Source organism: Cupressus sempervirens, chromosome 1, assembly GCF_028749045.1.
Source record: "Cupressus sempervirens isolate cs-2001-9-10 chromosome 1, ASM2874904v1, whole genome shotgun sequence".
NCBI lineage: Eukaryota > Viridiplantae > Streptophyta > Pinopsida > Cupressales > Cupressaceae > Cupressus > Cupressus sempervirens.
In genome coordinates, this window is record NC_143118.1 from 485,063,566 (window position 1) to 485,086,393 (window position 22,828).

Here is a 22,828-nt window from a genome sequence, read left to right on the forward strand (position 1 = left end):
CGATCAACCACTTCCTATCCTCCCTATTGGACACACTATGTTGCTCCTTATAAGCATTTTGGAAGAAATTACTCACCCAACTACCAATCTCCTCCATCTTAGTTAGCTTATTGTTCTGGTCATCCATCATAGAGTCAATCGTATTTCTCCTTTTATGATTAGAGGTTGACCTATGGAAAAATGTCATATTCCTATCCCCCAACTTCAGCCAAAGGATTCTTGATCTTTGTTTCCAGAACACTTCCTCCTTGGTTATTGTGTCCTTCCACAACTTCCTACAATTTTCCTCTTCTAGAATCATATCTTTTGAGGCCAACCCATCCCCCACTGCCTTTTGGAGATTCTCTAGTTTCCCTTCTACCTCCTTCTTGATCTTAAAGATATCTCCAATGGAAAATATTCCTTCTCATGTTATCCAATTTAGTAGTAAGCCTAAACATAACAATACCTTCAATCTTTATATTCCACCACTCCTCCACACATTTTCTAAAGTCTGGGTGGGATTGTCACATCATTTCATATCTAAAAGGCCTTGGGCCCCCTTTACCTCCTCCTTCTAGTTGAAAAGGACAAGGGTATGATCCAAGATTGTCCTAGGGAGACCCGTGAGAGTGGAAGAAGTCAACCCCTTCCAACTAGTCGGGACAAGGAGTCTATCTAGTTTGACTTGAATGAGGTCCTCCCCCTTCCTGTTATTTAACCATGTCAACTTGACTCCTCTCAACTCCAAATCCATAAAGTCATTGGTATTTATAAACTCTGCCAAATCATTCATACTATTAGTAAAATCAATCACTCCCCCAAACTTCTTCGAGGGGTACAAGGGAGAATTGAAGTCACTCATACAAAAGGAGTTCCTAGAATTTGATAAGAAGTTGGTCAACTCCTCCTAGAGCCGACATCTATCTTGCCTCGAGTTTAGAGCATAAATATTAATGACATTCTAGACCTCCTCATCCTTCTTATGCTCAGTAATGAGGTCGCACTTAGAACTAAATCTCCCTTTCCCAACACCAGGGTTCCAAAAGGTGGCCACTCCTCCGGAAGCTCCCTCCGCTTCACTATAACAATAACTAGCCTGCGGCCAAATATAACCCACAATCTTATCCATATTTTCGAAGGACATTTTCACTTCCTGAATCAATAGGATATCTACCCTTGTATTAGACAACTGTTGTTTCAGCGCAAACTACTTTTGAGGGCTATTCAACCCCCTCATATTCTAGGAGAGGATAATCATTTCCTACCTTTGGTCATAACCTCCAGGGTTGTTTGCCTGCCACCAGCCACCTCCCTTGCCATCTGCTTCGTCCTTTTGTTCTGCTTTGTTGTCTTCCCCACCTCTGGTTTCTTTGACACTCTGGTCTATCTTCTCCGAGTCTGCCATATCCCTTCATCAACTCCCAGGGGGGAGGCTGAAGCCGAGGTTGAGGCTCTCATCAAATCCTCCATCTTGGATCCCAAGGGGGATCCAACACTCCAACCAAGCATATAGGCCACCTCTTTATCTACCAAATTACTCCCCTTATCTTCTTTAATCTCCTTACACACTCCCTCTCTCACCACACATACCTCCTCTCTCACCACCGTCCCTAGGGGGGTTTTTAGAAGATCCTCAATACCTTGCAAGAAGGGGAAGGGGTCACCCTCATCAACATCAACAATCTCTCCTTCCTCCACTATACCAGATGAACTTCCCACCTCAAGAGGCTTCTCAAGCAGAACCGAGGACGCCTCTTCCAGCGACCCCTCCCCTTGAGTACCTGTAAGTCATTATTTGATATGAATGAACTATTGCTCTGAGAGCTTCTACTAATTGATCAAACATCACTTATACTTTTATTATTTTTTCAATCAGTCTATTCAATGCCATTACCCACTGACCAATATAGCCAATAACACAATTGTCAATTTTACCAATAACAAATTCATCAAAATGGATAATTATATTAATTAACAATCATTAAAAGGCATGCACTTTATAGATGACTATAAACAATATAACAAAGACGGAATGCCCTATGAGCTATCTTACCACTTTCATTTTATATTCATATTACATGAATATGTCATATGATCATCACCAAACTCGCCATGTGTAGTTGTCCATTTTTAAATATTTAAATGAACATTTACCTCACATGTAGAAATAATCCTAAGCATATGTATTCTCTACAAATTTCACACAAGGCATAATCCCACTATTATTTAAAATGTCATATACCTATCTTACATTTAACGAAGTTTAATTCTCATGAAAACTTTCTATATGTTCAAAATAACCAATAAGCAACTGCCACGTATGCCATCTGGGATGGAAATAGGGAAATAGGGAAACACACATCTACTTGGGAGAAAATGTGATGAATGTACTTCAAAGTCTCTGCAACGCACATACCTTCTCTCCCACGTCGGACTATTTCTGCTTCAAACTCATCTAACTCTTTTTAAGCTTCTGTTGGAAAGGAAGTGGGCCACAGCAGGCTTTTCCAGAGCACCAATGCCCGTCAAGTCTCCAGGTAAAGTTTCAAACTTTGGTCCTCATTATCTGGACTATGTACATGTCGTAGACATTTCATCTGCGGGACAATTCAAAGAACATGCATTCACACCAGGAAGAAGGAAGCTTCCGTGAAATCTTAGACACCCACTGAATCTTATAGAGTGATTTCCCACTAGATCTTGATTTTTCTTTTGAAGTTCAGATTCGCTCTGGAAAAACCATTTGGAAAGGACCATCTGAAAACTGAAACAGATTAAATAATTCACTTTGCAGGCAGCGGACAGCGGACCTTGGCAGTTCGAAATAACCTGGTTGGATGGCAGGGCATTCTTTCTTGTAAGATTTTAAGCCTTGAACACCTTACATTTGCCTTTCTTTTATGATATTTTGCAATATTTTTTCGGGTTAAATCGCTATTAGTGGAAGATATTATTATGGGGTTTTAAGAACATCGCCGTGGTTTTGCATCCGAGGGTTTAGATTGTTGATTTTATTACAGCATTTGTTTGTAAATAAGATATCCCTGTTATTGTGAGTGCTTGGAGTTTGGTATTTAAGAAAATGAACATCAGTCGTATTGAGCCACTTTTGTTACCCGCAAACATGTTTGATTCCTGGAAACCATTCCCTTAAGGCTAATAAACAAATTTCTAGGTATCTTACCCTAGTGAACTCTACAAATTCCTAGAGAGGAGCCAACAAGCAATCAGCCACTTCTTAGAAAATTTTGGAATTGTTGACTTTATTGAAATTCGACATTAAATAAATCTGAATAGTGGATAAACTTTCAGTACCACTTCCAGGAGCTCGGTGATCTTAATACCTATTCAGGGGTCTGAAGAAGCTTCTGCTGTTTCTGTTTGCCGTTTTCTGCCAATCCCGGTTTCTGCCACTTTCTTTAGAATCCTACCCTCAAAGATTCTGTCCTTTCCTGACCTAGTTGTCTCTTTTTCGGATACTTGTTTCCAAATTACTCCTCACTGTTTATTGTGCAGCTTAGCTGCACTTTCAGTTTTATTTAATTGCTTCTACGGAGCGCCAATTTTAGCTTCATAGCTCGTTTGTTAATACATAATATTTTTATGTTGTTAAATGTAGCACGGATGGGCCTATTGAGAAGATACTGAACAAAGGAACAACAACTGTACATGTTACAGCTCTGGATGGCCTTGTCAATGTCAATTCCTTGTTCACGGTTGCAGTTTTTGTTGGGCTATCCTTGGCAACTCCTGGCCAGAGAAGCTTAGATGACTCAGGTGCCTGTAATGCAGGCGAGGATATTGTTAGGAACCTTTTAATATTTGAGGTGGCATCATTCAGTTCTTTTCTGTTTTCAAGTTTGATTGCACAGGGTTTGAAGTTAGCAATCATGCTAATCAATAGCAAACAAGTTGATGATGCATTCAGGGCTCATATCAACAACAAGATGTTGAGGCTTGGAATGCTTGCCTCTGCAATTGGATCTGTAATGGGATGTGTTTTCTTGATGATATCAATGGTCAATGTTATACAGATCAGGCTTGGTGTATTGTCCTGTGGGAATAACTCCACTGTAAAGGCGACTATAAGTCTAGTTGGTTTAGTTTCAACAGCCCTGATTATCTATATCTCTACTGTCTTTTATGCTTTTACTCATTAGAGCAATGAAGTGCAGCCACAAGCCAGACATAAATGTGATGCACCGCCAACTCCAAACTTGAGGAGAATATTGTAACCTACGTCAAGATGCATGTCTTTCAATGTTGACAGTCTATGTAATGAGGACCAGATTTCCCTTCAAAAGTGTCGCTATTCCGTTAATTACAGTACTTCAAGTGTTAGTACTGTGAATGTTAAAACATATGTGGCCTGCAGCCCTTGCACTACCACCATTGGTGACTGCTGGTTCTTTTCCTTCCTGAAAAGAATGGGAGTTGTTAACTTTAAGATCAGCAAGAAAGATACAATGATGGGAATGTCCTAGATGAGTTTACACTTTATTTTGTATTTTTCAAGTCCAAACATTTTGATGATTACAATTTATGTTTGTGTGACTTTTATTTAATGTTAGGTTTGTCATGGTCCTGTTTTGTATTGAGTACTCTTGAGGTTGTATGATCACTTGATGTATTGGCCTTTTTTTGGATTTTTTATAAAAACATATTTCTTATCAAGTTTCCTTATAGTTTCTTTTTATCAAAGTACAATTGCAACTTGTCCTAAGTTTTCCTTTTGGATTTTAAGCTTGGCGGGACATTAGTATTTTAAATTTTTATCTCTAATAAATAAATTGTTGGGGTTCTATAAGTGGAGCCCCATATCAACTACAAATACATAGAATAAAACACATAGCTATGATCCTATCTAGGGCCTAAGCATAGCAGGCAACATCAAAATAAAATATCAAACATTATTTGCTGCCTTAACTCTTTGAGCTTGAAGAATGGAATGGCCAAAATACTGTTATTGTGTTCATCTTCATATTATTTATTTCTGTCTATCCAATTGTATCCTCTCCTTAATAATATCTTGAAGATGCTGACACAGCAGAAGTGATTTTATTGATCATTTCCAGTAATTAATCTGGGATGTTGGCTCCAATTTACCATCCCTCTACCTTAGTCAATTCAGATGGTCATGCTGTGGTAGACATCCAAAAGGGGTATGGAGTAGGCAACTTTGGCCTGATAAATTAGAAGCAATAACCAGAGAGCCTGAGGTAGCTACTTTTCCTTTAGAGTGTACTAAATCCTTGCATTACATGACTTTATTTTTCTTTTTCTTGGCTGCATCCTCATTATTCTAAAACCAACCAACCTGTGATTGGGAAGCCATAATTACATCATCCAAATATTTTGGTGGCAAAGGAGGGGGTGTTATCAAATCCACCTTTTCAGGTTGTATTTTCGGAGATCATGTCCGAATGCCTAGAGAATCATCAGTTTCCAGATCCTCAGAAGAATCTGATGATACAGGAGCCACAGGTTCCGCTGATAAATGTAATGTCCCCAAGTAAGTTCAACTAGTTAGGTATTAATTAATCTGTGTTCAACATACTTGCATTGAAATATATTAACTCAATTCATGCTATAAGAAATAACTATAGGTGAATTAGTAATAAGCTATATTGAGAAAGACCATGCTATTTTCGTTATTATTGCAGTTTATAAGAATGTTGAGATGCAACAGGTTGCTTAGACACCAAAGATCCAAGCCCCTTAAGCCTTTCTTGGACATCTCCACAAGGCGCTTGGGGTTGTTGATCCCTACCCTATTTTGGGAATGACCTATTGGCTAGATTTACACAGGGTTCTCCCTTATTGCATATCTGCTCTTCTTCAAACTTAGAAATGATTACATTTCTTATTAAATTTATTATTATATATAATTAAACTAAGTTACCATGGTACCTCCCTCTGCCCCCCCGGACGAGAAGAAGTTCAAAATGGCCTGCAGTTCTGGTCTGGTTCGAACTTGGTTCGGGCAGGGTTATCTTTTTGCCCTGCAGGTTTGATCGTGTTTGAAACCCGGGCAGACCAAGTCAAAAAGTTTGAACCTGCAGCGAACTGGGCCTTGTGGAAGGCTGGAAAGTTGTTTTGTGAGCAAAATTTTAATTTTTTTTGTGCAAAATTACAACATGGGCCTTCTTTCGCACAAGAGTAAAGAATACAAAGAAGGGGAGACAAAGTAGTGGGATATAGGTGTAGACATTGCGGACTTGGATGCTTTCACTGCTTGGCTTACAATGAATGATTTTGATGACTTTGATGCCAATATCATTGTTGCTTCTACTGCTGAACCCTTTGGCCTTAGCTCAAGTAATATCAGAAAAGAAGAAGATGAAGAAGAAGAAGAAGAAGACGAATATGAAGAAGAAGATGAAGATTGAGGAACTTAGAATATTGATAGATTTTTATTCCATTAGTTGAACAATGAACGTGAAACAATGATACTTGAACTTGATATTTTTAATGTTTTGAATCTTTGATGTTGAAGTTGATTGAACTATATGATGGTATGATCACTATGCTTACAAGTTTATGGTGTTTTTGTTGTTTAAATGTGTTTATGCTACTATTCTACATTCTAATTTTAACTCATGCTTCATATATATATATATATATATAATTTTTTTTTTTTTTTTTTTACGTGTTTTTGTACTAACAGACCCAAATGAACCCAAACCCCTTTCCAAAATTTTGACGAACTTGCGAACTGGTTCTCGAACTTCAAACTTGGAACCGAACCTGAACCGGTAACTTAGTCATTAAAGTAGACAATATTGTTCATACCAATCACAGAGATGCTTCATTTATTCACAATGCCACTGCTGTGTGAAAGGTTCTGTAGATAATTTGCGGTCTGCTAAAGATAAATTCTGTGGATAATATTTCTCAGTTTTCTTCCTTATTTGTCAATGGTGTTTCTGACAGCTTGCAGACCCATGAATGCTTATTACTTTCTTCTTTTTAATTCCTTTCATTCTGTGGTTCCTTTCCTTTCTTATCTCTTCCTCAAAGAGTAATAATATATTTTGTGATTACTGAATCCCCATTTTTGATCTCTATCAATATATCTTCTAGGACGCACTTCTTTAAAAAATTCATGCCTCTAAAACAACCGATCACATCTCTTCATCATAATTATATATTAATTATTGTCTATCAAATATGTTAAGTTCATATTGAATATTAATATGTTATATTTGAGCAAATATAATTTGGTTATTAATTGACAATAAATTGAAAATCCATTTATTTTTATATTTAATTTTACTATTAAATTTTATTTCAGAAAGGGGACATCACACAAATGAGTGAAGCGAGTGCCTTTCTACTATGTAGTATTTTTGGAATTTTTGGACTTTCCCACCTTACATTCAGATGCAATGTGCCCCACCTGAAAGCAACTTCTGGACCTGAATGAAATGTTTTCATAGTCTACAACTTATTTCTAGATCCTACAAAATTCATATTACATCAGGTAGCCCTTTTGAGATATATTAGTCCACCTTTTTTTCTCAGTAATAATAGTTTTTTTTTTGAAATTAAAATGAAAGTACATAGCACAAAATAGAACCCTAGCTTAGGCCAGTGGCCATTGTTCAAGAAACTACCAGCCCAAAAACCTCCACAGGCCATTAACATCCGAATTACAGTAACAGCTGAATTATACAATCTAACAACCAAATTTGGCTTTCCAAGCCATTCCTGAAACAAATTGTGCATCCCCCAAAAAGTTGCAGACAAATGTCGACATCAACCACTACAACATCGGTAATTACAATGCCCTACATCCACAACCCCCAATTGCAATCATGGTGTGCTTGGAGAATGCAGAGGAAGTCAGAACCATGCCACATCAGAGAACCAAAGAGGACATTCCCATTCAAAACTGAAGGAATAAAAAGAGACATGTGAACAGAGGATATCAAACACATTAGAAACCCCCAAATAAGTTGAAGAATAATAATGAAAAGAAGGGTACAGCCATTAGGGAAACCACCATCCCTTAGTGCCGACTTGGAACCATGGCACCACCAATGCATTTGCACAGCCATGCGTTGATTCTTGCTTCAGAGAAGTCCCCACCATTTCCTGCCACCTCCCGAAGCTGAAGTTTCTCTTGAAGTTTGGCTTTATTCTCATCTGTCCAACCAAAACTAGCTTTCAGGTTTTCTATGTATTTATCCAGGAACCTAATCATTACCACCATTTTGACTACAAACCATCCCTTTCAATACCCTTCAAAGTACCATCAAAATTGCACTTCCACCACCCTTCTAAAGGTTTTTCCCAAATAACATCAGCAAGCACAGCAAGAGATGGATTAACCCCAACCAGTCCATTCACAGGCAAAAGGGTTTGTGGTGACTAGTTGAGATTCAGACCAGAGTTCATGCGTAGCACCAGGATCATTTAGCCTATCACTATGCATTGTGACTCGCCTTCACGCCAACTTGGCTATGCATCATGACTCACCTTCACGCCAACTCGGCTACACATGCACCCTTGTTTAAGTCCACCTTTATTTTTGCTGCAGTTAAGAGATCAATCCATCCATTTTCAGATCAAGAGCCTTAAATCTACCTAGCATAGGCTCTACACCTTGAACGTAAGCATTGACCCAAAGATGAGGAGGCGAATATGGAAGTCTTATCCTTCCTGGCATAGTTGTCGACAACTGTATCATAGGATTGAATGCTGGGAACCAAGATTTACGTGCAACAATTTTTATTTTACAACTGAAGCCGCTTATCCACAATAAATTCTTTATCTTCTATTGTTTGACAAAAGCACAAAAAAGCCATGTGCACTTGGATATATTTCAAAAAGTACCTTCCATTATTCAAGGCTTAAATATTTAAGTATTCAAATCAGCAAGACTAGGCCCTAGCATATTGAATTTGTAATATATACCTTTCTTTGAAAAGTTTTATCCCCGTAAAAGACTAACTTATCCAGTGGAAGAACAAGGTGCTCTCCTGTACATTATTTGAGCCTCTACAGACACCTACATTGCCATGTCCACAAATTAAGAGTGTTCTCATATGCCAGGATCTATCTCTGCTGGCACAGCCCCTTGATTTTCTGTGTTATTCTGTTTATCTCCAATGTGATCCTGTTTACAATGTGTGACAGACAACAGCCATCTGATTCCCTGGCAGAGAGGGGCCCAATACTGTTTTGTTCTTTTGCACATTGTTCCACATTGAGCAAGGCATCTTCTGTTGCCACAAATCACCCAAAATGAGTGACCTTCCAGCAGCATCTCCATTTTGGCATAGTACCTTAGGGTTAGCAGGAAAAAGAGCGGGAGTAGACAATTTGATTCCTTCAAGGCTCATAAAGAAGAGCTACATTGCTAAGGCTTTAGTATTACTCTTTTATAATCTTTGTAAATTCTTATATTATTGATAGCTCGATTGCAGAGTTAACTGTAATGCTTAGATCATTTCCAGAGTTCTAAATTGAAAATCATAAATGATAGCAGGTTTCCACAATCCATAATTATGCAGTATGTTTCTGGGATTGATTCTGTAACATTATTTTTAACATCGACATCTCTGATCATACTCCACAATGTATCAGCAGGATGAGAGATTGTGGAGTATGATGTATTGTGGAGTATGATCCAAAATGTTGATATAATCCGAAAAGTATGATGATGGATCGTGGAGTATGATCCGAAACGTTGATATGATCTGAAACGTTGATGTTAAAAATAATGTTACGCAATCAATCCCACAAACAGACTGCATAGAAAATCATTAATTACATAATATCCGATCCATAATGTTACATATATTTTAAGAAATAAGATTTTGAACACAGAAAGACTCGTTATTGGTTTTTTAGTAACAAACAGCCGCATCCTTTCACTATCTTATGAGTAAATGACTCTGATAGTACAAAAAAGACAAAATCTTAGAAACAGCTTAGATATGGTACATTTCTGGCTCCAAATATTTTGGACCTATTTTTGTATGAAATGGTTTGTCCCATCTTCCATTGTGTGGTTTTAGAATCAAGAATATACTTGTTTATAGAATTCCTGATGTATTATATTGCCCAATGGTAAAAAATCTTGTGTTGGTTGTCATTTTTTATTCCAGTTCCCAGAATCAACTACTTTTGGAGCAGAGCCTTTAACAGAACCCCAAGCCAAGGGGTGAATTGTAAAACGTTTTGCCTTCTGTAACATCCACTCAAATAATTAAAATGTAAAAATAAACGAGGAAAGTAAACATAGTCCAGAGTCAAAGGAGCCAAATACTGGACTAATTTTTCTTGTTTCTTATGAAATATAAAATTATTCTATAATCATTACAATTTATATAAATCCATTTACCAAAATCTAGCATTACTATATAATGCAACATTTCACATTATAGATACAGACACACACATTGTGAAACCAGACTCAAAATCTGCAAGAGAAAAGCAAGCAATTTATAAGAATTATTAGGTCACAAATTAGGTAATACTGAACACTTGCATTACAAGGCCTCCTCCATTTCTTCTCTGAATCCCGGGAGGAGAGAGAGAGAACCACAAAGTGTTAGCTTCCTCAGGTTCCTCCACTAAGGAAAGGAAAGGAAAGGGGCTTTTATGTCCACGACACCAGCCATAGTTTTTGGGTTGACATATAATGATAGTGATATGGGACTACCTCGTGCTCCTTTTTGGGAGGTACCTAACTGCACTACAAATGAGGTGTACATAACCTATCCCCCAGTGGGATTTGAACTTGTGAGTCTGTGACCTCTCCTTCAAGAGTACAAGTTCTCCACCACTAAGCAAGCTCCATCCATCAGAGGATGTAGCAGTAGGTGGCCAACAAACATGATGGAATCTAAGGTACTGAATGAATTATTGCTAAACTAGCATGCACACACAACAATTTTGTATAAGTATTGATCACATATGTTATGCGAGAGGATGCACATCAACAGATGCAATGCAGTGAAGAATGTAGACTAACAACAACGATGTTTACGTCGTTGTCCCCATCATTTCACTATGATAACTGGATATTTAATGGGACGGGTAAACAATACCAGCAAAGAAGACTTTAATCGACTTTTAGTCCTTAAAATTGTAGCTTAAATAATACATATTCAAGGTAATGATATTTGTGGAGCAGTTTATCAACTTTCCAACCTATAATACAACCAAAACTCTCTAATCTGTTCAACCAGGTAAATTTAGGGACAAGAGGCCTTACTCCTTCCCTTGTTGTTTACCGAAAGCCCAAACACTACTAGATTCAGTGGAGGGATAGTACATATTATAAACTCACTCAATTTAATGATAATACAGTTGCATATTATGATAATACCCATTAAAATTGCATATTTTCATCATGCACACCACTTAACAGTTTCAAATTTACTGATTACAACAAAATAGGATGCCATTTAAGCCATCATAACTTTAATGTCCTTTTACCGAAATTTAAATTTGAATATCATTTGAAAAGGTGAAAGATTGAAGGATAGAACACATTTTTTTCCAAGACTTTCAAACATGTGCAAGAAGTTCTCTCTGCTATTCAGTTCAGTAAACAAAATTTTGTTTCGGGCAGAAGGTTGGCAAAGTCGGTCTTAAATTTTGGTATCTGCAATAATACTTTTCTAAACAGATGCTTGATTAAGAATCTTAAGCAAGCCAAGAAACTGAATTAGGTTGACTCAAGGAGAATGGCAAATATATTTGAGTTGGTGTAATCACCTTTGGCATAAAGAAGATATTATCTGTAATTCTGATGACAAAAATGGTGATAAGTGGTTATTATCATTTGCCTATTGTTGTAACTCAAATATTATTAGCATCATTTCCTAGACTGCCTTTCAATGTCTTGAAATGTAGTTAATGATTACATCGTGAAATAAAAGCTTAATCTAGATGCTAAGCACTTTCTTGAACTTTAATAATTATCAGATTTTATTTTTTCTACCTAGGTAAATACTTTATAGAAAGCTATATGCCATTAATAACCTTCACATATCATGTAACCTGCTATCCCATATCGAGAAGTTTATAACTATATTACTAGCCAAATAAGATGAATTGGCATGAAAACCTAAGTTATTGGTGCAGATGTGGCTACGAGAACATGCTACATGGAATTTTGTTTTGGGGGAGGGGGTGTTGGATGCGTTTGGGTACATGTGTGTATTATAAATTTTAAGAAATATACAGAATTAAATCATTTGATATTATGATACTTCATCATTGATCAATGCCTAATGCCAAAGATAAATATTAAATGTCAAATGATAGTTCAAAAAGCCATATCATATATGCTTGTGTTCATGATTCCAATGAAAATCATTACACTTACAAAATGTAGTTCATGATTCAATCATCAAAAGAACTATAAAAAAAATGTGCTTATGGGGCCAATTTTTTTTTTTTTATAAATTAAAGTAAAAAAGTGCTTGGGTATGCTCTGGATGTTGTTTGGATACTCATCCACGCCAATGGATGCCCTCCAGATGTGCATCCGGGTGCATTCACATACTGTGGATGTGCATTTGGATAGCATATCGCTGTGGATCCGCATAACGAGTGCATCCACATTGGATGCTGGTACAAATCCGGTGACTAAGATGAAAATAAAAGAATTTAAATCGAGATGATTGTCTTGTCATATACAACAAATTCTCACCAATTATCAACACATCTAAGACATTGTTGTTGGTCGAGTCTTCAAAAGATCCATCAATATATACAAAAATATCAAACCAACATAAGCCTTAGCATGGTACTATGCCACTCTTGAGGGTCTTAGAACAATGTTAAATTTCCATGAGGGTCTTCGACCGAAGGTAAATTTCCAAATGATAACAAAAGGTAAATGTTAAGGAATCCTAAGCTACTCTTCAGTCAAGGGAAGACAATATATCTTCAATTCATCAATATATTTTAACCACCAAGAGTTCCACAATCCTTTTCTAAGTTTAACAAGAAATTCAAATGTCTTGAAAGAAGAATCTTAAGATTCTTAATTGACCCATATATGGAAGCACTATTGTGAGAGCAATACAAACCCAATAAAATTTCGAAGTTTCAAAGTTTCATATTAAGAAAAGAATACCCCCACTCCACCCTCTCTCTCTTTCTCTCACACAAACACACACACAATGTTTGATATCTAAGAACTAACCTTCTTGCTGTTGGAGTTTGTAGGAATGTAAGTATAGAACAAGGAATCAAATATCTGTTTATTCAGTCATTAATAAGACTAAAGCCTTCGTGGTTTAATGAACTTATTCAAGAATACAAGGAAAACAAGAAGATATGTTCAACATAGGATAACAATTGCAGGTTACAACAACTTGATACCTTCCATATTCAAACTACTCTTGCTAATCTTTTGCAGATATATACAGTATCAATAGTAGCATTAAAGCCCGAATGCTATAATACTCCAACCGTATTAGCAAGTACAAAACAATTCCCTATGCATGAATCTTATAGTTTGGCACAACTAATATGTTTGATGTACTTGTTACAGATCCTTATACTACATATTCAAGCAATGAAAGGAGAAAGACGAGTTAAGAATTCCCGAGTTATAAACTCTAATGGTTTTCAAGAAAATTCAAGATTCTTAACCCAATAGGAGTGCAATGTAAACTGAACATTACAATAATTCTTTTAGTATAGTTTTACCACATACAAACTATTTAGGATTTCTCACAGTATTGACTTGCAAAAGCCTAAATAAATATTCCGAAGGCATAAACATCTTTCAACATAAGATTACTAGTTTTGCGGAAGAAATATAATTTCATTTTCCTTTTATTTGTTGTCATCCCGTGCCGAATAATAATATTCATTTATAAGAAAACAACCTTTTCGTCTAAAAATGCCTTCAAAACTTTGAGTCCGTGCCACTGCCAAGTGTAAGCCGAATTTCAAACCTTCATCAGCACCCTTCACACTTATAATACATGCAGATTTTGTGGAACATTTGCTCAACGCATGGGGAAGATTGATTAAATTTACCTTTCTTATATAAATAGAAGTATTATTATTTTAAAAAAATCAAATAACGTTATTTTAACTTTGAGGTATTATTAATGCTATTTCTTTACTGTTTTAATAATATTATTAAACTTATATTATTCTTAATACTAATTTGTTTCCTTGTTATAATATTAATTTGCATTCCCAAGTCAATTATTATTGAGTATGGGTTCATTTTGAGGATATGCCGAAAGCAAATAGATATCAAACAAGTAGCACAATATTGTGCTATGTTTGGTTCATGATCATCGTTGACCCAAGCTCTCTAGGTTAATTAGTCTAAATTTATACGACATTCTTATTTTCATACAAATATATTTATGCATCATTCATAAAATAATGTAAATTTTCAAACATCAGGACATGAAATACTCAAACTTATTCACACACATGCAACATGACCACAGAAGTCTCAGTAAGTGTGTGTGTTGATTCCATCATAATGAGTTACCTCCTTGGCTAGAGCCTAGAGCCTTTTCCCTGGCGATACTTCCTCCTCCAATCTGAGTGAATGTCAACAATTCTTATCACACTCGCATAATTAGTTTTCAACATAATCATTACCTAATATTTTGTTTTTAAACAATCAATATAATAATCTAGTGATTAAGCTAGGCTGATTAAATGGGCTGTCTGACATTTGTGACAAATTAAGCAGACATGATGATAATGATACATTCTGCTAATGTAGTATGTAGGACTTTTTTCTAAGTTGATGTGAAGAGATAGAAATGAAAACAATAAAAATAGACCTAATTAGCTGAGATAGGATTGCAATATAAGAACACAATTTCTTTTTCATTAGTGATGATGGGAACTCCCTTTACAGACTCAAAACACACAACATAGAGAGAGAGAGAGAGAGAGAGAGAGAGAGAGAGAGAGAGAGAGAGAGAGAGAGAGAGAGAGAGAGAGAGATGGTTGCGAGTTGGCAGGAGTGTAGCACTTGGAAAATTAGTTATGAAAAATGTGTAAGGAATAAGTATAATTATTGCAAATGAAACTTTGGCATTCTAAGTAAAGTTTAAACTAATAAACATTAAAAACATCAAAATAATTGCATTGAACAATAACTAATAACTTTGGTGGCTATATAGTTTCAGCACAAAATAAAAAATAAATATAGAATTGCAAATGAAACTTTGACATATCTATTGAGGTGTAAACTAATAACTACTAAAATAATAACAATGATTGTATTGAACATCAATAATGGTTGGTGAAGGTTTGAGATCAAGGCATGGTGCTCCTTGCAAGGGTCTAGGGCAGAGCCGTACCTAGGCCAATGATAACACTCCTTGTGGGGGTTTCAGGGTAGAACCCTTAGTAGGGTTAGGGTGCATCACTCGTCACAGGGTTCAAGTGAAAGGTGGGGTCAAGGGGTAGTGCCCTTTCCACCAAGCAAAAATGAAGTCCTATGAAACTTCATAAACCTTCATGGTGAAACTTCATAAACCTTCATGGTGAATGCAAGTTTTTCAAATTTATCTTTTATTTTTTGTAACACTTGGAACCATGTGGGACAGTTGGGAGACTCCTTGAAGTATCTTGAACATCTTGGAGATGTCTCATAGTCCCCAAACCAAGTGACATCTTGGAAACATCACTAAGACTTGAGAAACGATGGTGGGATGGTGGGGGGTGTTTCACCCAAGTCTTGAAGAAGTCCTTGTCCCTATGGAATATTGTAATACACTTCTTATAAGATTTTTAAAATTATCTTTCAAATTCCATAAAGGTGGATTTTTACTCTTTTTTTTCTTCGAGGGGGCGGGGGCATCCCAGTATAACATTGAATACAATTCTTATAAGAAAGGGTTTTTAAGGATGAATTCTTAGATTTTTCTAATTAATCTTATACATCATGCTTCACAATTTCCTCATCTTGATGATGGATCATGGATTGTGATCTAGAACATTAATACAAAAACTCTCTTACAATTTTTACAAAAACATTCTAATTTATTTCCATGGACTATAGAAATATCATGTCTATTGAGGAGAAAAATATAAAGTTAAACTACTACTAAATCCTAAAGAATTATTATTAAAAATAATTGATAGTTGGAATAAAGATGGCTTGTTTACCCTAACATCTTGCTTTGTATAATGAATGGAAAATTATTATGGTCACCCTTAGCAACAGAACATAAAATTGGGCCTCAATTCATGGATATGTAGTGTATACAACTTGTTTACCCTACCATCCTGCTTTATACAATGAATGGAGAATCATTATTTTTGTCCTTAAGCAACATAACATGAAAATGGACTATAAAATGCATTTATGCATTGTAATTTTTCACCTCCACTTAGCAGAGGTATGACATTATGTCAAGTATGAACTATAAACTTCAAACCTTGATGCTTCAAGGACAACCCCAAATGAAAAGTGAGTGACACAGCAACATGCATCAAAAGCTGGATTGAAGCATAAAGAAGTTAGATAACATAAAATAAATCTATTAATGTCCAACAAAAATCCACCAAGGGTCTAAGGGACTGAGAGCATACAAACAAAGAAGTAGCACACAACAAGACACCAAACGATGTCTGGGAAAGAGCAAACGAGAAACAAAAGAAACAAAGCAACAAAGGAGCCAACAAGGAGGCAAGAACTAGGGATTTTTCCTTTGCTGAAAGAAATCCAACACCAAATGAGACGGATTTGGGCAGAATCTTTGGTCCGTCTTTGCGAGTTGCGAGAGTGGTGCCGCTGAAGAGTAAGAGTAGTAGTAGTATTGAACCTGGTGCGGGGTCTCACTAATATGGAGTGGCCAACCATGAGGGTACTGGAGACACTGTAGGTCTGCTTCACCCCCTATGTCAGAGACAAGGGGGAGAAGAAGGTGGTTATGAGGGGAAGATTTGAGGCCTTCTAGTGGTGATTAGAGGAAAATTTAAATTGGTCTTTCTAATGTTATCTTACATTATAAGCTTAATCTGACATGGTAAGATGAAATATTACTCGACTATAAAAAGTACCTATAAAGAATTGCATGAGTCTAGTTGATAATTCTGAGATGGTACATTGTATTAAAGTTATTAGCATGAGTGTTTCTCTTCTGTGAGCTAATAGAGACAAATATAATGGTAGTCAATGAAGAAAAATGGTTTCTTATGCTAAGGAGTTTTGAAATGTTAACCTATTCAGAAAATAATATTTCCCTTCATATTTTAAGTATCAATCTCTTGAACTAGAAGGCATGTGATTATCATCAAGTAAGGTTATTTTCAAACACAACTAATTTGGTACTACGAGAACTCTACAACACTAATTAGAGATTATGTTGCAACATTGTAATGCTAGAGTGAAAAAGCCCATGGAAGAGGAAATGCATATTTTTAGTAAGTTTTTCCATGCCTATCAACTCTATCCACATAAATATACATATGAACGTAGATGTGCATGAACATTATCTATATATACATCTTCACATCACACTTGTACATGCACAAAGATGCATATGTAGGTGCAAATACACATACATATACATGAAACCTATTGATGGTAGCTTTTCTATATATGTATTTCTCGTATGACTCTGCAATACACAGTCTGATTACCAAGTTAATCTAGTGTGATGTGTATGTGTGGCAATCTATAGTGCTAATTACACCTTAGTATGCAATGTGTTTGCAATGGGGCATTCAAGGCCTTCTTATGGATATCATAATATTACAATGTATTAATTGGTTGGGAAAAATGGTTACCAATATATATGCCTTCATCTAGTATATTTATGCATGGGATCTGGTATATTTACCCATGGGATCTGTTCTATATTACCTACGTTGGGACTACATTCACAAAATGATGCATGGGCATTAGGAATTTAAAGGAATCTGCATCACCTAGGGTGCATTGGAGAAATAAGGGGTTTGTACAAGATTTATATAGAAATGAATAGGGTGAAGGATGGGTTGATAGAGTGTTTGTCTCACAACAAACAATAGATCATGTACATTTGTAGGAAGGTTAGTAGCCCTTTATGATTGATGGATGATTGTAAAACAATCCACCTGATATGGTAAGTGAGTGTAATGCCACCCTTAGTTGACTTTTCTGATTGTATTGCCAGATTCTTTTAGGCCAATTTTTTTATTGTGTTTTATGATTATCAGTACTTGGCTACCGAATTTGATTAGATATGTTTTATACTTAGTTGATTATATGTGATGAGTTACTAGTTATTTAATGTGTTTATGGTTATTTCGATGATGATATATGTATGTTCAATTAGTGATTTCAGTTATTTCATGATGTTAGTTGAAGGAATGATTTATATGCAATTCTATGGTTACTTACCCCATACTTACACATGTATGGTGTACGGGTATGTTTTCTTTATGTTTGAAGTTTCTGATGAGGTTAAGGAAGGCAGTCATAGTCACCTACTAGTTGGGATCTACATGATGTACCACTTCCTACCATTACTTGTTTAGTTTAGAATATATGTGTTTGTACATGCATGGATTTTATGCAGATTGCAGATACTGGGTATCGACTTTCTTGAATTGCCAGGATGAGCGCACCCTATCACAGTATTTCAATGGTATAAGTGGGGAGATAACTCTCGAGTCCAAATCCTAACCTAAGCCAATTGTCCTAGAAAATAGGACAAGTATCTGAGTTAGTTTCACCTTTCCGAATTTGTCAAGTGACGTGAATTTGTGATTTTGACCCTAGAGTTTGTTTTGGTAGTTTGTACTTTATAATGGGTTTTCATATTTAGTCTTGTGGGTCTGTGATGATTTTTTGTTATAATTAAATCAATTTAAAAGAATAATTAATGATTTAATTTAATGAAAATATTATGAAGGAAATTTGATATTTAATTATATTTAATTAATTGATAAATTAATTAAATAAAAAAATTAAATTTAAAGATTTTATTAAAGTTCTAATTTTGGCATATTTATATTTATTTAATTTAATAGTAATTTATTTAAGAGTTTTATTTTTATTAATAAACTCTAAATAATATTATTAGTTAAATTAATAAGTATTATATTATTAAAACGTCTTGTAATTAACTAGAGAGAGAACATAAATTTAATAAAATATATTTTAATTAAATTGCATATAGCTTATGCATGAAACTAAAATATAATAAAATAATTAAAGAGAGAAAATTAATTTGATAAAGATATTTTAATTAAATGACAAAAAGGTTGTGCATGAATATTTAAAATGTAATTAAATAATAAATAGATAAAGATCAATGAGTCTTCTCGTGTGATTGCACAATTGAAGCCCTAAATTTAGGGGAGAACTCTTTATCAAAGATCTAGAGCTCATTTTGCAAGAACCAGGGGGTTTTGGAGGAGCAATTTTAGAGAGAAAGGTTTTTAGAAAAAGGGAATTGTTGTGTGTTCCATGTGTCTATTGTTTTAGCATAAGATCTATGTAGGATCTCGTGGTTTATTTTGTACAGTGGTTTTCGTTCTTTGAACTTTTGTCTTCTCCGTGTCTTTGTGTGATTGTGGTTTTAGAATGTTATTAGGTTGAAACCCTTGTATGCGAGTTGATTATTCTTTGATTGAGAAATATTTGTTTACGCTTTAAGAATTTGAAAACCCTCGTATTGAAATTATCGCTCTTCACTTTTTAAAAATATCTATGAATGAATTTTAGTTTTGAAACCCTTGTTTGAGTGATTGAAATCGGGATGTGGATTTGTTAATGAAAACCAAGTTTATTTTATCGATTTTGAATGTTTGATCAGGGTTTGTATACCAAGTTTATATTAGCAAATATATATATATATATATATATATATATATATATATATATATATATATATATATATATATATATATATATATATATATATATATATATATATATATATATATATATATTATAATAATAATGTAATTACATAGTAATTTGTAATTACATAGTAATTTGTAATTACATAGTAATTTGTAATTACTATTTAATCACATTATTAAATACCAAAAAAAATAAAATGAGATTTTGCGAACTTAATAGGGAGGGCAAGGTTTTGATGTTTTATTCATATAAATTTTTATTATGTTTTAGGTGCGCAGGGGCCGCCACACCCCCACCCACCTTTTCCCCATCCCTTCCATTGCCGACGTAGCAAGTATTGTTGTTACATAATTGTTGCGGCAATACCTTACCAACCTTTGAGCTTTAAAATTATGTAAAGGTAAGTTTTAATTTTAATTTTTAATTTTTAGTTTATTTAAATTTTATTAATAATTTTTATTATATGTTAATCAAAATTATTAAATGTTAGTAGTTATTAAATGATTTAAATATATTAAATTTGATTAAGTATTAAATGTTAAATGTTATTTAATAATTAATATTAATATTAATTATTATTAGATTAATAATTATTTTATAAATAAACTAATATAAGTGATTTTATTGATAAATAAATAATTATCATCTATTAATAATATTGTGATTGTTGATTTAATTTTTAATAATATTTAATTAAAGGTTTTAATTTATTTATTATTAAAATGTATGTGTGCAAGTTTATTACGAATTGTAAATTGGGAAAATGGTTATCTTTAGTAAACTTGGATTTTATTTGATGGTTTAATTTAGATATAGAAATGATTTATGAGTATTAAAACAAATTTGAAAAGTAAAATTGATAATTGAAATTTTGGGAAATAATTATTTTAAAGTAAACTTGAATTTTACTTGATGATGTCTTTACGGAAATGTTTTCTATTATTTTGGGAGATTGATTATATCTTTTGATTATTCAAAAACCTTAACAAGTATAATACTTTGAAAAAACGAAAACTGTAATGTGTATGGTTATTTATCTCTTATGTTTTGATAATGAATTGAACTATGAAAACTGAAACCCTACTTGTATTTTGAATCTTGTATTTTTGATAACAAATTGAACTATGATAACTATGTTTAAACAACTTGTTTGTTGAGTGTTGCGACTCGTGTCGATTTGAGAACTTTAGCGAATCTAAAATACTTGAAAATGAAAATGGAAACTTGGAAACCTATAGTGAAAATTAAACTTGTGTGTTTTCCAAAACCTAATGTATTGAGAAAATTAAATTGTTTGTACTATATGCGATGTGTGGTTTACTGATGTTGGGTTTCGGGGTTGACTTAGCTTTGGTCAGTTAGGATGTTTACCAGAGGCTTGGGGGTTTATTTTGGGATGTCATGATGGTGTTTTGGTTACGATCTTTAATACCCAACCATGCTAATGTATCATGTGTATTCTATGAGAAAATTTTTCAGATGGATGTTATTGCTTTCCATTATCTGTTGTGTAGAACTGAAGTGAATGGTGTGACTTTTTTGGTATAACCTTTGGAGTCTTCGATCAGTTATCTATGATTGCTTCCCAGTTGCTTGTATAGGACTGAGGTGATTAAATGATTTGTTTTTGGTAATGTCATGTTATGACATGGATTTGGTTTATGTGTACTTGATTTTGGATTTGTCCTGTTAGGATGATCGTATTGGTGGAATTTGTGATTATGTTCAGTAATATTTTAGTACTTTCCAGTTGCTTGTTTAATAATTGATGTTTGGTTTATAGTCATATGAGATCTTTTGCTTTTGCTGAGCTTAGGGTAGGTTTTCTGTATGTCATGTTGGGAAGTGGCTTGCAATGGAGGCCAAGGCCCTAAAGAGGCTGACAGGTAACCCATTGTAGGTTATTTAATAAGTGATAACATTTCATTAAATGGGTTTAAAATGAATTAAAAAGATATTGGTAACACAGAAAGTCACTAGGGGGGCAAAGCATTAAAATACTACCAGGGTAACCTTAGAGTTGATTTGTTAGTATGCCCTATCTCTATGAGAGGATACTAATGCCACATAGAGACACTAGGGGGCTGGAGTATTAAAAGACTGGCGGGTAACCTTAGAGTTGGCTCATGCGATGACACTTGCCCACTTGCATAGTAGATTTCCTACGTGTTTGTGTTGCCTCTAGGACTAGTTGATACTTGTGTCTTGGTACCCTTTGAGATAGTTTTCTTATAGGCAATTCCTTGAACCTAGATGTTATTTTTTGACTTTTGAGTTTGTTATCCATTTGGGACCTGAGTTTATCTCCTCGGCATGGTGGGAGTGGGCCGTTTAGGTTCCACGAGGTCGAGTGGTAGTGCATTTTCTGATACCATTGAGATTCGACAGTTTGATGCCGTGGCTGGAGTTCCTTGTTCTATACTCTCTTTCATTTTGTTTCTTATGTACTATGATAGATGATTGTATTGTATTGTATCGTATTTTATTTCATAGATCTTACAAGATGATGTATATTATTTCAACCTCTCATACCATGTGACTTGTACAGTGGATGATTGTGCATTCTGTTTATTACCAAGTGGTATCTTACAATTGTATATTATTTAAATGGATTTGTACTTGTATTTATTCTTTAATATGGATGTGTTATATATTGGTTTTAGTATTAATTAAATTAAATGTAATTCAGTGTCATGGGACCCTTAGGAGATGTAATATGTGTATGATGGTTGTTATGTATGTGAGAATGCTTTTGCTATTATTTTAGTTCTTGTTCTTATTGCTTCCGCTATATTATATATGTTGTTGTTAAGTTATTATCTTTCAGAAAAAAATGTTTGACAAACTTAGTGAAACTTTAGGTTAATTTCTTTTGGGTTCCCTGGTGGGGCATTACAGTGAGTTCACAAGAAGTGGATGACACTAAATGTAGTGGGTGTAGTTTCTGTACCTCATTGAATTGTATATATTGTAGGACTAAGGGTAGCATTTCATTTTTTGTTAGATTAAATAGATTTTTTGTATAGAAGA

General features: G+C 34.6%; 1 protein-coding gene across 2 annotated transcripts; it reads left to right on the forward strand.

The window, feature by feature from the left end:
* Positions 1–2,346: 2,346 nt before the first annotated feature.
* LOC149578380 (uncharacterized) lies at positions 2,347–4,547 on the forward strand. Of its 2 annotated transcripts, none has more exons than XM_089828645.1 (3): positions 2,347–2,519; positions 2,777–2,839; positions 3,602–4,547. In XM_089828645.1, exons 2-3 carry the CDS (start codon positions 2,820–2,822, stop codon positions 4,140–4,142), a joined length of 561 nt encoding a protein of 186 aa, XP_089684771.1. In that variant the 5' UTR covers positions 2,347–2,519; positions 2,777–2,819; the 3' UTR covers positions 4,143–4,547. The 2 variants fall into 2 exon arrangements, with proteins under 2 accessions (XP_089684771.1, XP_089684778.1); XM_089828652.1 differs by having other exon boundaries at positions 2,518–2,664.
* The last annotated feature ends 18,281 nt before the right edge of the window (positions 4,548–22,828 follow it).

Excerpts from the sequence above, each read along its gene's own strand:
- LOC149578380 (XM_089828645.1), top strand. The coding sequence starts at position 2,820 with ATGGCAGGGCATTCTTTCTT. Across the intron at positions 2,840-3,601 it reads ATGGCAGGGCATTCTTTCTT|CACGGATGGGCCTATTGAGA; the intron begins GTAAGATTTTAA and ends TGTTAAATGTAG.